This window comes from Gouania willdenowi, chromosome 24 (genome assembly GCF_900634775.1).
Source record: "Gouania willdenowi chromosome 24, fGouWil2.1, whole genome shotgun sequence".
Classification (NCBI taxonomy): domain Eukaryota; kingdom Metazoa; phylum Chordata; class Actinopteri; order Blenniiformes; family Gobiesocidae; genus Gouania; species Gouania willdenowi.
In genome coordinates this window covers 3,867,007-3,882,107 of record NC_041066.1, presented here as the reverse complement: position 1 = coordinate 3,882,107, position 15,101 = coordinate 3,867,007, and the positions used below count along the sequence as shown (strand labels likewise).

General features: G+C 40.8%; 1 protein-coding gene across 3 annotated transcripts in view; it reads left to right on the top strand.

Moving 5' to 3' along the window:
* Positions 1-6,389, top strand: part of ephx1 (epoxide hydrolase 1, microsomal (xenobiotic)) — a 53,627-nt gene extending 47,238 nt beyond the window's left edge. For all 3 annotated transcript variants that reach the window (XM_028439403.1, XM_028439404.1, XM_028439402.1), the window contains one exon: positions 5,922-6,389. In XM_028439403.1, the coding sequence (XP_028295204.1) occupies positions 5,922-6,123 (202 nt within the window). In that variant the 3' untranslated portion in view covers positions 6,124-6,389. The remainder of the gene's footprint in view (positions 1-5,921) is intronic.
* Positions 6,390-15,101: the final 8,712 nt, after the last annotated feature.

The window sequence follows — 15,101 nt, the reverse complement described above, 5'->3', positions numbered from 1 at the left end:
CAGCCCTCCCTAAGGAAGGGTAAGAAATCTTTTATTATAGGGAGGATATAAAAAGGGAGAGCAGTGTTACACCTAAGTGGAGGGGGAGGGGAAGGGGAAAGGGAGCAGGGAGGAGAGACTCAAGATAGGAAATAAAAAGGGTGGGGAAGAATAGATTGTTATACAGTGAGGGTGAGATGTGAAGTTGTAGAATATATTGTGCTTATTATGTTGCGTAACCAAGCCAGTATAGTAACAAGTGTGAAGCTTAGCTATAATGGTGGTGGCTGTGGACAGAGGGAATGAGTGAGTGATAGCACCTAAAGGTATTTGGGATTAACGTGTGTCACGGCAAATTTGCGGTTGACCTCATTTGGAGACATGATTTATGCTCTGGTTGAATGATGAAGTCCAGTCGAAGCATGATGATTTTATGAAAAAAGATTTATTATAAAATTAAATAAAAAAAAGGAGTACAAAGAAGCTTCCATCCTGTAAGAATGAAAGGCGGCCCCCAACAAGGATGGTCAAAAGGCTCCTGGCAGAGCAAAAAGGCAAGACCCACTAACTAACAGTTTCACAGCTTAAGCTTTTATACAGATAACAGAAAAAGTTCCACCCTGAGGTGAGGAGAAGGAGGGGGTCAGATGTCCAACAGTGGAAACGTTTGAGGATGATGAAGACGTGTATATTATAAGGAAGGGTGGGCGCCAATGTTATCTGTCCTTGATAGTGTGTGTGCGTGTATATCTGCATGTGAGTTTGAGTTTGGCCTTCAGCAGACACAGTGAGTTGCACTGTGGATACAATACGATCTGTACTGTTTAATCTAACATGACTCAGCTGTTCAAAAGTGCAAAGAGTAATGCAGTCATCATGTATTAAAACATGACAAATTGTACACATGAACACACATTTGATGATATGATGATGAATATAATAATTGCCATAACACGTGTCTAAAGTTAAGCCCAGTATGAGTTTTATCCCACATTTCAAGGCGTGCCAGTGCATCGTATACCAGTATATGTGCAAAAACCGTTACCGCAAACCCAGGAACTGCCCCGGACCCGCAGATGCAGCCAGGCCAGCAGAAAGAGTGTGGGCCAGGGAGCCCCAGGCCACCCCCCACGGCCGAGCAACCCCCCAGACGCCCCCAAGATCCCAGGCCGAGAGGCAGCCACCGCCCCCACACACACATCCGAGGAAGCCCCAAGCAGCCGAGCACCCAGCGCATCCCGCCACCGACCCCAACCCCAAGGCCCCCCGCCAGCATCCCGCCCCCCCCCACCCACCCACACTCAAGCACCCAACCCCTGAGGGGAGAGCCCAAAGAGCCCACCGCCAGAGACCCGAGCAGAGGAGCCAAGGCCCACGGCCAGAGGCGCGCCCAGCGGCCGCTCGCCGACGGGCCCAGAGCCAGCAGGGACCGGACCCCAGGCCAGAAGGACCCGGAACGGAAGCAGCACCAAAGTCACACTTTTTAGCCTTGTTTTGGCCTATAACTCCCACACAATATGTCGCACATTCAAAAACTTTATGTCCGCAGATTCTCTGAATAGCACTGAATCACCTGGGCTCGGCCCCGTGTATTTCCGCCTCGACTTTTGTCGAGGCAAAACTGGAAAACTTACTTTTTCAAACTACTCCTTGGGGTTTTGTCCAATCAGTGTGAAACTTGGCACATAGTCTTCAGTTGGACCTGATCTAAAGTTCAGTAAATAATTTTGTTCGGTAAAAATATTCGCAAATTATTAATGAATAAAGTTTTCTAGATAGCTATAAAAATGCAAACTGTTTTATATCTCGGTCAAAATAAATACTAACAACACCAAATCTGAGTTTCTTGGTTGGCATGTGATTGTGGGGGTACTAGGGGGCACTGCAATTATCGGAAATTTATATTTCTTAAATGACAACACCTATTTATACCAAATTTGGTGGTTATGACCTTGGGTCGCTCGTGAGGCCAAATCTTGAAGTTAATTGGTCAAAGTGGGCATGGCTTATTACAACACAACATATAAATACATACAAACATTTATTTCAGCTGAAGTATTATGTTCAAGGCTGTGAAATGTACAGGGTAGATATAGAAGAGCACACAGACCACCCATACCAAAAATTGCACCACTAAGTGACTCTATAACTGCAAACACATTTTGGCCTGTATCTTTCACATTTTAAATCATATCTTCATAAACTTTATATTCACATGTTCCCTACATAGAGTCGTGTCTTCTGACATATGCTACGCCCACTCCCACGGCATATTGCTCTTTGTAAGTCACTACACATTAAAAACTTACTTTTTCGAACTCCTCCTTGGGGTTTTGTCCAATCAGCATCAAACTTGTCACATAGAGTCTTCGGTTGGACCTGATCTAAAATTCAGCAATGAATTTTGTTTGGTCAAAATATGTGCAAATACAGTTTTTTTAGCTAGCTATAAACATGCAAACTGTTGCATATCTCGGTCAAAATAATTGCTAGCAACCGATTTATACCAAATTTGAAAATCTCATATCCACAGATTCCCTGATTAGCACTGAATCACCTGGGCTGGGCCACGTCCATTTCTGCCTGTAATTGTGGTGGCGCAAAATCGCGAAAACTGGAAAACCTACTTTTTCTAACTCCTGCTTGGTGTTTTGTCCAATCAGCGTGAAACTTGGCACATAAAGTCTTCAGTTGGACTTGATCTAAAGTTCATTAAATAATTTTGTTCGGTCAAAATATGCGCAAATTATTAACGAATGACATTTTCTAGCTCGCTATAAAAACACGAACTGTTGCATATCTCGCTCAAAATAAATGCTAACAACACCAAATCTGAGATCCTTGATTGGCATGTGACTGTGGGGTTATGAGCCAAATTTGAATAATTTAGGCCACTCGGGGGCACTGCAAATATGGGAAAATTATATCTCTTGTCTCGGACTCGGGCTGCCCGGACTCGGAATTTTCTCTCAAGACCGTTCGAGACCAGCACTAATTCCTGCTATTTTAAAACTTTTTTATAATGTGATAATAACACAGAGAAGAATGAGATAAAACAATCCTTTATTCATTCTTTAATCCACCCCGTATAATGACCTCAACCTTCCTTAATGTGACTGAGTGACGTGTGTGTGTGTGTGTGTGTGTGTGTGTGTGTGTGTGTGTGTGTGTGTGTGTGTGTGTGTGTGTGTGTGTGTGTGTGTGTGTGTGTGTGTGTGTGTGTGTGTCTGGCTACGGTGTCAGTTTGGACCGCGGAGCGCAAGGGAGATATGAACTAATCACCGGTAAAAATCCCAGTAAAACTCCAGAAAACAATCACCATGAATAAATATTAGCTTCCTGGTAAAGATAGTAGCTCTAACAACTGGTAAAATGATAAACTGGTGATATTACTGCCTGTGAATGCAATACGGCGACACACTTACTCCACCTCTCGGTCCTAGTGCTAGCTGGCCGGTGAAGCCTGTTCCGTTTACCGAGGTTCGTGTGTGTTTAATGTCTGTCTGTGTTTAATAAGTCCGTGTGTGTCCGTGTGAAAGTTTGCATGTTTATGCCTCTGTCCATCCACTCTTTTCATTATATCCATGTCTTTTAAGGCTTTTATTACATAGCGTCGGCTGTAGTCCGGGCCGCCGCCATCTTGGATTATGTCGTCACCAGCGCGTCATCGCTTCAAGTTGCACATGCGCAGAATCACTCATATAACTGTAAAAAGGTCTTATATTAGTCTATTTTCTTTTTAAAGTGGTGTTTTTTTTGTGGCTTTAGACTCCAATTACATTCATGTATTTAATATGTTCCCTACAATATAAACAGGTTCACAATATAACTATTTTTTATAGTTTGTGTTTCCACTGTATCCAGAATAATAATAATAATTCTCAACAATAACTATTGATTGATTTGTCACATGACTGTTCCAGTGTTTGAGTTTGTTTTATTTAGTTTCACATCTACCTGTAGCTCTATGTTTTTTACACTGATGACAACCTGTTTGTAGTTTTATTTCAGAAAGTTTCACTTTTACAGTTACAGTTGGAAACCTTTGTTAATTGAATATCCTAGTTACATTACATCAACCAAATTAAACTATATCAACTAAGTGAATTAATAAAAATGGCCTGTGTAAAGGCTTTTTCAAACTAAAAAAGTATCTTGTGAAATGTGTGACCTGTTGACCTGCACAACTCAAAGAATCTGAATCAAGAATCATTATTTCTTGGCAGAAATGCTTTTAAACACTTGCTGTACATTCAGTTGACATAAAAATCTTGTTTTCAAATATGTAGAATAATTGTGAATTTATCAGTAGCAGTAGTAGTTTTAATATTTTAGTAAATTTTTTGCAGGCACCTTTTTTGTCCGTCAAATGTATTTAAAATAAACTAAAATTAAAGAGAGAATGTTATTTAACTGTCGAACCTTGTCATAATTATTTTTATTTGTATATTTTTTTAAATTGAAAAAAAAAAATGTTTATGGTCTTGGTCTCGGCTTGTCTTGGTCTTGGTCTTGACTCGGTCTCGGCTCCCGAAAGTCTTGGTCTTGTCTTGGTCTCGGTGCATTCTGGTCTCGGGCAAGTCTTGGTCTCGGATAGTGTGGTCTTGAACACAACACTAGTATATATATATATATATATATATATATAGAAGAGCACACAGACCACCCATACCAAAAAGTCTGCCACTAGGTGGCGCTATAACGGGTGCAAACACATTTTGGCCTGTAACTTTTGCAGTTTAAATCACATCTTCCAAAACTTCATATCCACGTGTTCACTGCAAATGACACGTTGGCCTGTGTCCTGACACTCCCCCAAGCCCGTCATCCTTTGTGACGTACTTCCATGGGCTTGGTGAAACCTGTGGGCCGAGTCGCGTGGGAAGGCTTGGCCCCCTTTTATAACTGCTTGGAGTTCTAGTTTGTATTATTACACTCAACTCAAGGTCTCGCCACATCCTGGGCTTTGTTCAAGGGAGTGTCTGTCCAGGACATCTGTGAGGCGGCGAGTTGGACCTCGTGGCTCACATTTGTCTGCTTTTACATGCTGAACGTGCTACCAAGTTTTCAGGTTTATAACCTGTGGTCTACTGTGGTTTACTACTTCTGTGAACTGTGGTCAATAAAGTTTGAATGAGAACCAACAAAGACAAACACGAGTTATGACATCTCGCCTAGCCTTTTTGGAGGGCTAAAACCAAAGAGCCAAACACCCATAGTGAGACATCTCACGAATTATTATGAAATACAACTTTTGGTTATTTACATAACTCCAGATGTATGAGAGACATGTATGCAGTGGCAACCCTTCTTACTCAAACTAGTGAGAAGAGGCGTTTTTTTTTTAATGGAGTGTCTAGAAGCCCGGAGGCGTCGAGGGCAGGACTGGTCCTAGTGTACTGATGTCTGGGAGCTCCGGACCTTGGCGCGGTGCAGAGCGTGGAGTGGGGCAGTCACCGGAGTGAGAGAGCCGCGAGGAAGCACCAGAGCGTCAGCGCTGGGAGAGAGGCATGGCGGTTCAATACCTTGCGGTGATGAACAATACAGCACTTAACCGAGCAGAGCAAGGTGAGCGCTGGCTTCTTCTTGAATTGGTGTGGTCCAAGCAGATGTGTCTAAACTTACCATTGTCCGTCGACTGGAAATCTAAGATTCATCTGAAGAAAGTTGAGCTGATAAAAAATGCGAGATATGCTGAGAGAAAGAAGAGGTGTTGAATGGAGCGTGTCTGTCCGCTTCCTCCTTTCATATGAGGTGGGAGTGTCCCTGGCGGACGGACACGTTTCACCAGCCAATCAGGATTGGCAGATTGAGAAAATGCTTCTGAGGGATTTCAACGAAATTCCACTTTAATATTACTACAAATGCAGTTTTTCCAACAGATATGTCATTACTGAATTTCCTTCATCGTGTTCCTATAATCCACCTCCCTCTCTTCCTAGGATGCCGGTGTATGTCCCAACAGGTTTTGCCTGCTTCCCTAAAGAGCTTATGCACACGCCAAAGCTATGGGTCAAGCAAAAATACCATCAACTCAAATCCTACACGACAATGGCCAGGGGGGGGCACTTTGCTGCGATGGAGGAGCCCCAGCTGATGGCAGAGGACATCAGGACATTCACAAAAATGATTGAGGAAAAATAAAGTGCAGAAATGTAGAGAGATGCTAAAGTTAATGAAAGCTTATAATTATTGTATTTACTCTACACCAACATATACCTTCTTTTGAATTCCTTTAGGATGTTCTTAAATTAAGCTTTGTATTTTCAATTACTGTTCAAGTTAACTTGTATAAACGTTATATTCAGTTCTAGACATTTTACATTCTCTTCCTTTGATCTTGTGAGATATGCAATAATAATAAATCTAAGTCAAAATATTTGATTATTATTAAAATAATTCAACCCATTTGTTCAGGTCAGCCTTTTTGGGGGAAGAAAGGGAGGAAAAGAAACCTTCATCTCGAGAGGGGTCCAGCTGCAGACCTGTTCGCTCAGCCCCTGTGCGCTGAGCTCCAGCTGTGCAGTGAACTCTGGAAGTGACTTCAGGATACTGTATGAAGTATAAAAAATACAAAATAAAACCAATAGCATTGGCTTGCCACTTCCGGAAGGTTTTTCTGCGTTTTAATACCTTTGGGTGGGCAGGTGTGCAGCTGGACTCTCTTGGACAAACTCACACATCAGGGGCAGGGGTCGCCAAACTTTGTGAAACTGCTAGGCACTTCAAATATACTGAATAATCTGAAGAGCTAGCAGTTTGATAAACACTTAGGGCTCTATTGTCCCATGCGCGTAAGTCTAAAAAGCCGCACAGCGGCGCTGTTTTTGGCTGCGAGCTATTCTCCCCCTGTACTTAAGTCAGTTGCTGCGCGTCTCCATTCCAGTTATGCACTGTGGTTGGAGCAGCCCTGAAATGTGGGTGTTTCCATTCAAATCTGGCTTTCTACACATTCTCCAGTGTGCGTCAGTCCTTTTCCACTTACGCGCTTCTAACTCTGGAATAAGTGCAGTGCTCCGATAAGGTGAAACATTATATTGCACTAAAAATATGGACTTAGTTACTTTTGAAGCCACACGGACTTGTGCGTCGCGCAGTAGCAGCTGTGATCACTCAGATGCTGCTGTGCAATTAATTAAAACACTGACAGACGCAGACTTTTGTCCACATTGGTCCATACCTGTCAAGTATCCCGTTTTGGCCGGGAAACTCCTGTATTTTACCCCTCTTTCCCGTCATCTTCCCGTATTAGTATTTTCCCGTAAATATCCCGTATTTTAAAGTAATAATGATTAAAAGATGCCTTACTAAACTGAACGCCGTCACTAGCCTCATGAGAACTGCCACCTGAAATAGCTTGAGTGGCAGTTCTCGCGAGATTAGTGCCAACAGCGGCAACAAACCCGGAAACAACCCAGAAGAGAGATGGATGAATGAAGACGCTCCGGCAAAAAAAAACTAAAAACTGGCGTAAATACCGTGGAAAATGTGACAGAGAGTTCACCTTCCTAAAGAGCAGCAGGTTCGGACACAGTTACACGTTCTGCTAGAGTAATAACTGAGATTTTACTTCCACAGCAGAAGGAACCACAGTAGTCACCATGAAAAATCAGCCAATCACAAGCCCCACAAATATACACTGCTTTCAAAAAGTGTTAAAGGATGTAAAGTCTGAAACAAATGTGGCTAGTAGGTCATTAGTGAATACCAGAGAACCACATGAGTGAGTATGAGAAATTATAAGAAAATATGTAATGAAAATAAAATGTTAATGTCTAACTTAAAGACAAGCAATGTGAAATTAACAGTAAATATGCAATGTGTTGACTTGTATATAAACTGTAAGTATATTGAATAAACACATGTGCTTCATATACACATTTATGTTTTTATTTAGGCTTTTTTATAATTTCGGAATTAGGGTTGGGCAATATTTTGAGAAGATGTATCGAGTTTTCTATTTTATACTTTTATATAGAAAACTAATATTTCATATATACTGTATATGTATATATATATTATAGCTTATTATGTATCAAAATACTAGTTTTAGGAGTCACTGCTTTTACTTTTCAGAATAACATGTAAAGCTCAGTTAGATGAATTTCTGAGTGCACATAATGTGCATCTGTTTGTTAATAAATGTCCCTGTGTAACATTTTGCATCAGCAAATTTAACCCAGAATTGTCTTTCTGGTCAGACTTTATTTGATAAAATTATCTAGATTTATATCATATATCACCATTTTGAGAACATATATTGAGATATGAGTTTTGGTCCATATCACCCAGCCCTAGTCACAGTTTGATCCACTACAGAGTGAAACAAGCTGTAATTGCAGATGAGGATGGACCAGAAACTGTTCCCATACATATTTTAATGAGGCTCAGCTCAGGTTGCTTTAAACAATTTATATTTAAAATGTGTATTATGGAAGCCAATAGTTCCCTTTCACTGCAAACATCCCTCTGTATTAAAGCAGGACGCTCTGCGGCCGGATTATTTCTTCATATCTCCAGCGCATCTAACTCGGTCATGCTTTACAGCGATGATGATGATGATGATCAAGGAGAGAGATTTTAACTGTGACTTGGACAGAATGCGGCCGATCATCAGTCACTTCAATAATCTGATCAAATCAACCTTGTTATATTGTTTATCAATGAAGGCGATTCAAATTAAAAGTGAACGTTTATCATTTTCACGGATTTCAGTGACATTTTTAAGCGTTGGGAAAACTCCATGTTTCGTGATTTCTAGACAGCCCAAAAAATGACATCACCTTCAGCCCACCTTCATTCACAGACTACGTAGGTCAGGAGCCTGGACCAAAGAATACGAGCAGGAGAGAAGTGCGTAACTGCAGACGTGCAAAAAAGCACATAAGTCCAGGTGGGAGAATAGACCCCTTAATAAATAGGGAATTTTCACGGTTTCATTTTAATTAAGAGGTAATAATGAAGGAAGATTAGCAGTATCTTAAAAAGGTAGGGAATGTTTTAGTTTCAACATGCAACACTTTGTTTTTCAAAATTTATGCAACTATTTTATTTTCAGTCAATCATCATGTTTACTATAGCCAGTATAGCCACTATTTTGCTGTTACTAACAACTTTTAACTAATTGTGCATGTAACATGTAACAATTTTGTAATATTTTACAAAAAACTGCAGTTTAAAAAAAGACATCATAATCTAAACTAAACACCAAATCTAAAGTATCTTTAACACAATACTATATCAGCAACACTTAAACACATTTGTCACAATTTTTCATTGAAAATAAACATTTAAATATGGTTCATTTGATAGAAAAACTTATGAATTGTAGGAGTATTCATTCATTAGGGGCGACCGTACCTGTTTAGGTGTCAAACTGTCCTTGGGCAAGACACTGAATCCTAAGTTGCTCCCAGTGGTCGACTAGTGCCTTGCATGGCAGCTCTGTCCCATTGGTGTGAATGGGTGAATGAGCTGATATGTAAAGCGCTTTGGGACTACTTCAGTGTAGGGATAAATCAAGTCCATTTACCCTCGTCTTGAATGACATCTTTTGCTCCTATTTTCTAGGACTGCAATAATAGAAAATAAAATACAGCGTCTAGCCTTCTGGCATTTCTGGATGTACAACAAGCTCTGTGCCGCAATCATGCTAGGATCAGCCATGTTTTATGTGCAAATGTATACAGGGTTTGAAATTGGTGGGGTAGATGAAGCAAGCAAAAACCGTGACTATTGTCACGGCAAATTTGCGGTTGTCCGACATGGAGACATGATTTGTGCTCTGGTTGAATGATGAAGTCCAGTCAAAGCATGATGACTTTATATAAAATAAGATTTATTATAAACTAAATGGAAAAGAGTACAAAAAGCATCCATCCTGTAGCAGCCAGCAACTACTGGAAAGTTCCACAGCTTAAACTTTATACAGATAGAGACAAAAGTCCCACCCTGATGAGAGGGAAAGGAGGGAGTTAGATGCTCCCAACAGTGGAGACGTTGGAGCAATGATATCTGTCTTGATAATGTGTGTGCGTCAGTTGGTGTGTGTGATGTGAATGTGAGTGAACGTGTGTGTGTGTGTGTATCTGTATGTCCACATGTGAGTTTGAGTTTGGCCTTCGAGTTCAGATGTAGCTTAAAAAATCTGTGTGTGTATGTGAAAGAATGTGAGTTTTTGGTATGAGGCCTTCAGCAGAGACTGTTTGTTGCTGGCTGTGAATACAGCCCAATCTGTCTGTACTGCGGGTAATCTAATCTAACATTACTCAGCAAAGGAGCAACGTCTCTGTTCAAAAGTACAACGATATAATGCAGTCATTTTGTATTAACACATGACAAATTGTACACATGAACACACATTTGATGATATGATGATTAATATAATAATTGTCATAACATTCCCCACTTTTGGTCGCCATCAACGACCAAATCAAGAAACAAAATTATTATATTACAGTTGGATAACCTTGGATCCACCTTTGCTGTCTGTCAGGGTTAAACATTAGCATCGCTATTGTCATACATTGGATATATTCTTCTTTTGTGAGACACAGACATATCTGAGAGATCAAGAAAAATGTATAAATAAGCAAAAAACCTTAAAAACTTCGTCATTATTATCAATGTCATGAATCATCAAAAATCAAAACCTCTATTATCAACCAGATAAGCAAAATCACAATTTACATCAAGGATATCACACATATTCATTGACTGAGTCCAGTGGCCCCATTGGTAACTGGGGTCACTAATAACCATGGTTAGAACCACCGCACTTGATTGGCGGCATCATGAGTGAAGAACCTCGAGTGTTTTCCTCAATCACAGCAGAGGGGCTTGTGACTGTATCATCTTGCAGCCAGGTGTGAGGTTGTCCACCCTCCACCTAGCTATAAGCCTTCCATGGGTGTGGCTTATAAACAAAGCAAACGAAGAACAAAAATCCCACGTTGGCGGGGTCCTCAAGGCTTGTTCTAGAGCGTTTTTTCAACAGAGCATGTGTCTCGTGAAAACGAAAATCAGCTCCTGTGATCTCACAAGGCAAAGGAACGCTTCTTTGTGCACCGCACCTGAGAAGCCAGCTTAGATGGTGTAGTTGTTATTACGCCACCTCACTCAGTGGCCTTGTCGGTTCCCCCTTCGTTGTTCAGTCAGCCTCAGTCTCAGCATCAGCTGGTGTCGGCAATCATCTGCTTGGATCCATGTCGGCCGCTCCGCAACCTTCACTGCCGTGTGGGTCGTCAGCTGAACCCGGAAAGGGCCGGTCCACCTCTGGTCGATCCACCTCTCGTCTGTGTTGTAGGTGATCACGAAGTCATCAGGCTGAATATTGTGCAGATGATCGGTTGATGTCAGAGGAAGGGTAGTCTCCAAACTGGAAACCTCTCTTGGGATCGGTTGGTACCTGAACAGAAAAAAAAAAGGGGAAAACAAAAACAAACAAATAAAATAAAATAAAATAAAACTAGTTTAAAGAGAAGGGGTGTTAGGGTTACTTAACTAACTAATTGAATAGCTAGTATGGCTTTGGCACTCAGTTATAGCTTCCAGGAAGGCAGAGACAGGTCAGAGGTCAGGATCTGAGAGCTTTTTAGATCCTAAAAGGTGCTGCTGCACAATCACACAATGGTTAGGAGTGGATTAGTGAGATTTTAGCCATGCCTAGCTCAAAGTAATCTGTAGCCCATTCACACGTGAGTGGGAAAATGGGAGGCTGAAAGAAAAGCAGGAAGTATTAATTCTCCTTTCCTGGAGCAAGGAGAAGCGTAGCTGGAGTTGCAGTGATTCTCAAACTGCGGTACGTCTACTACTAGTGGTACACTGATACCTGGTTAGAAGCAACAATTTGAGAACCACTGTTTACAAGGACATGCAAGTCAGACGGAAAGGTGTGGAGCGTGACTACATGTCTTCCCAAGATGAATGCATGCAATTGGGAGACATGGAAATGTGAAAAGCCAAACAAGTTTAACCAAATAAATAAATAATGTTATTTATTTATTTTAAAAAAAATGTTTTGTTTTCCTTTGCTATCTCTTATTTATGAAGGAGAAATCTTATTCTATTCTTTATTTATTTTGAATAAACCTAATAACATAACCTAATTATTTTTATAGAGCTGAATTTGTCAGTTCATTTATTTCATTATTTTTTTCCCATAATTGTTATTTGAGATGTAATTTACTTAATTTTGAAGCTAGATTGGTGACAAAAGTGTCTCCTATTCTGTGTCTGAACCAGAGTTAAGCAAGATTATTGGCCCTTTTAAGATTAGACAGAATTAAAATTAAGTTGAGTCGAACAATCATATTGTCTTTTGCTCTCTGCATTTATCCCATTCGTAGGAGTGACGAGCCATAGCACGGTTTGGAGAGCTTCCTTAAATGCTCGGAAGTTACTTAACTTTAAACTATCTCATGTATATCGATCAATTATTAAGAATTTCAGGAAGACCCTCTTTAAATCTCAGGCGACCCAGATTGGGCCACCAATCCAATGTTGAGAACACTTAATTTTACCCTTAAAAATATCTAAACCCAGTGAAAGTGTTTTGTGGCCTTGCACGCTATGTGCTGGTGGGGGAAGAAAAGGGTTGGGTTTTGAGGTTGGCCCTCTCCTTTCCTTTTTTTTTTTTTACATAAGAATACATTTTGATTCTTAAAACTATATGATCAATATAATTGGAAAATCACTTATCTGATTATTTTGGATGTGTCTCCGTTTTCCTCTCTCTTGTGCCCGCCTGCTTTTGTGCCCTCCAGCCTCCTTGACCTCCTCCTCCTCAGCCATAAAGGTCAAAACCAGGGTCAACTGTACGCTCCTTTTGGAAATTTGAAGATTTGTCCAGTTTTGCAGTTGGATTGGAAGTCTCTGTAGTCTCTGGAATAGATATGTTAGAACATCCACAATATGTCATATTGTCATGTGTCTATTTCAATCTATTTCCCCTTTGCTTCCCAGTTATAGTTATATAATACTTCCCTTTAATTCTCATCCTTCATCAAAAGAAGCAGTGACCAGGCATGACGGCTGTAGGAGGCAGGATCGAAGTCGAAAAGGGGGTGGCATTTTCTATTCGGAAATACTCAGAAACATAAAGAGGGGACAACATTAAGACTTAAATTAATCATTTAAAATTGGACTTTTCTTTTGTGAGATTTGATTCGCCTCCTTCGAATATACAGCCAGCACCCTGTATATTAAAAAAAAAAAAAAAAAAACACAATAACAACAACGCATTCACATCACAACGCGTTTCTCTCAGGCATACATAATGTGTCATCATTCAGTCATTCATGCACCACACACGTTCATGCCTCAATCCATGCATTCACAAGGTTTCGCTGCGCAGTGTCTAAGTAGAGTGTAGGCCACATCTGACCCACCAGCGGCGATAGAACAGTCCACCTCCTCTCTCGGGGTCAATGAGCTCTTATTGCCCCGCCCATGCTTGGCAACCTTTTTGCGGTGATCAATCGCTTTTCACTAGCCAGTGCTTCGGAACACTGTCCAGAACACACTACTCAACCGTACCTTAGACTAAATGTCCTCGGAAGTCTTTGGAACGCCGTCCGGAAAACACAAACACTATTCAACCAGAAGGTAAACCACCACCTAGGAGCACTACTCAACCATTCTTTTAGACTAAATAGTCAAAGACCGGGAGTCTTCGGAACGCTGTCTGGAAACAAACACAAATACTACTCAACCAGAAAGTAAATTACCATCTAGGAGCACTACTCAACCGTACTTTTAGACTAAAAAGCCAAAGACCGGGAGTATTCGGAACGCCGTCCGGAACAAACACAAACATTACTCAATCAGAAAGTAAAATACTATCTCGGCGCCAAGGGGGTTTGCCGCATCTAAACGTGACCTCCCTCAAATTCGCTTTCCTACTGATTCCTACCTAATTGGAATTCGGGAGCGATTCTGTACGTTGACAAGGGCAGCCTCTATCAACCCTCACTCTAAGGGAACGTACAATATTAATATCGTAGACTGAGAAATTTGTTCAGAACGATATTCGGTTACCAAGCATGTATCAAATCAGGTGGATCGCTATCTCCTGGCAAGACAGTATGACGCATGTTCAGCGAGTCAATGATGGTGTCCGGGAGAGAGAAGCATTACCCAGGAATTGTCCCGCATATCAAAAAGGAAAGACCCCCAAAGAGCGGTTTCCCTCTCAAAGTCCATCCTTTTTTTTCGCAAATTAAAACCAGGACTTCTTGTTTGAAAAGTAAATGGCGCGCCAAATGAAAATAAATGTTGAACAAGGTTGCCTGTCGCAAGCAGCTTCAAAAGGGTAAGGATACAGATTGTTTACGAGGGTATCGGTAAAAAAAAAATGTCAAAATGTATACTTGGTTGAGGCCGACAGTCCTCAATCTTTGTCTCAATTTTCCTGAAATTGAGTAAAAACAAAAGCGTAAAAGAAGAATCGTTCAGAAATAACAAAGGTATTGAAAAAGAGCAAAATGTGCGAGCTAAAAAAGAAATCATGGCCAATAAAAAAATAAAAACTTCAGCTCCAAAAGCTGAGGCTGTACAACAGAGAGAGCTGTCTCCAACGGATGTAACCATATATTGCATTGTGGGGGTCCTCCCCTCAACAAGAAAAAAATAAAAGAAACAACAACAAAAACAAAAAAAACCCATTAGTAACACTATTTTCCTCCCTTTTGTTTGTCTTTCTCATAAAGGCAAAAACAGTGTAAATAAATGAGCAACATAATGAATAAAAGCAAAGATAAATGATGGGCACACATGGTCTCATGTGGCTAACAGAAGGGTTCTGTGTGGAGTTACGGTGGTCTTGTGTTTCTGCTCAAAGTAATGAATGTGAGTGTGTGACTATATGTCTGGTCTGTCTGCTGAGAGCACACCTTCTTTTAAGTGTTTCTCAAAGCGTGTCAGAGAATGAATGAAAACCAAATAATCTTGCGTATCGTCAGAAAACAGAGGGGTTAGTATTGTCCAATCGAAGGAGAAGCTTAAAAAGTGGTTTAGCAATACCACCAAAGACTGTGGTGGAATTCATGTGAACAGTCTGATGGCTTGGTATCCTCGTTTCTTGTGAAACAGGGTCTTTTTGGTGAAGGTGTTTCAGCAGACGT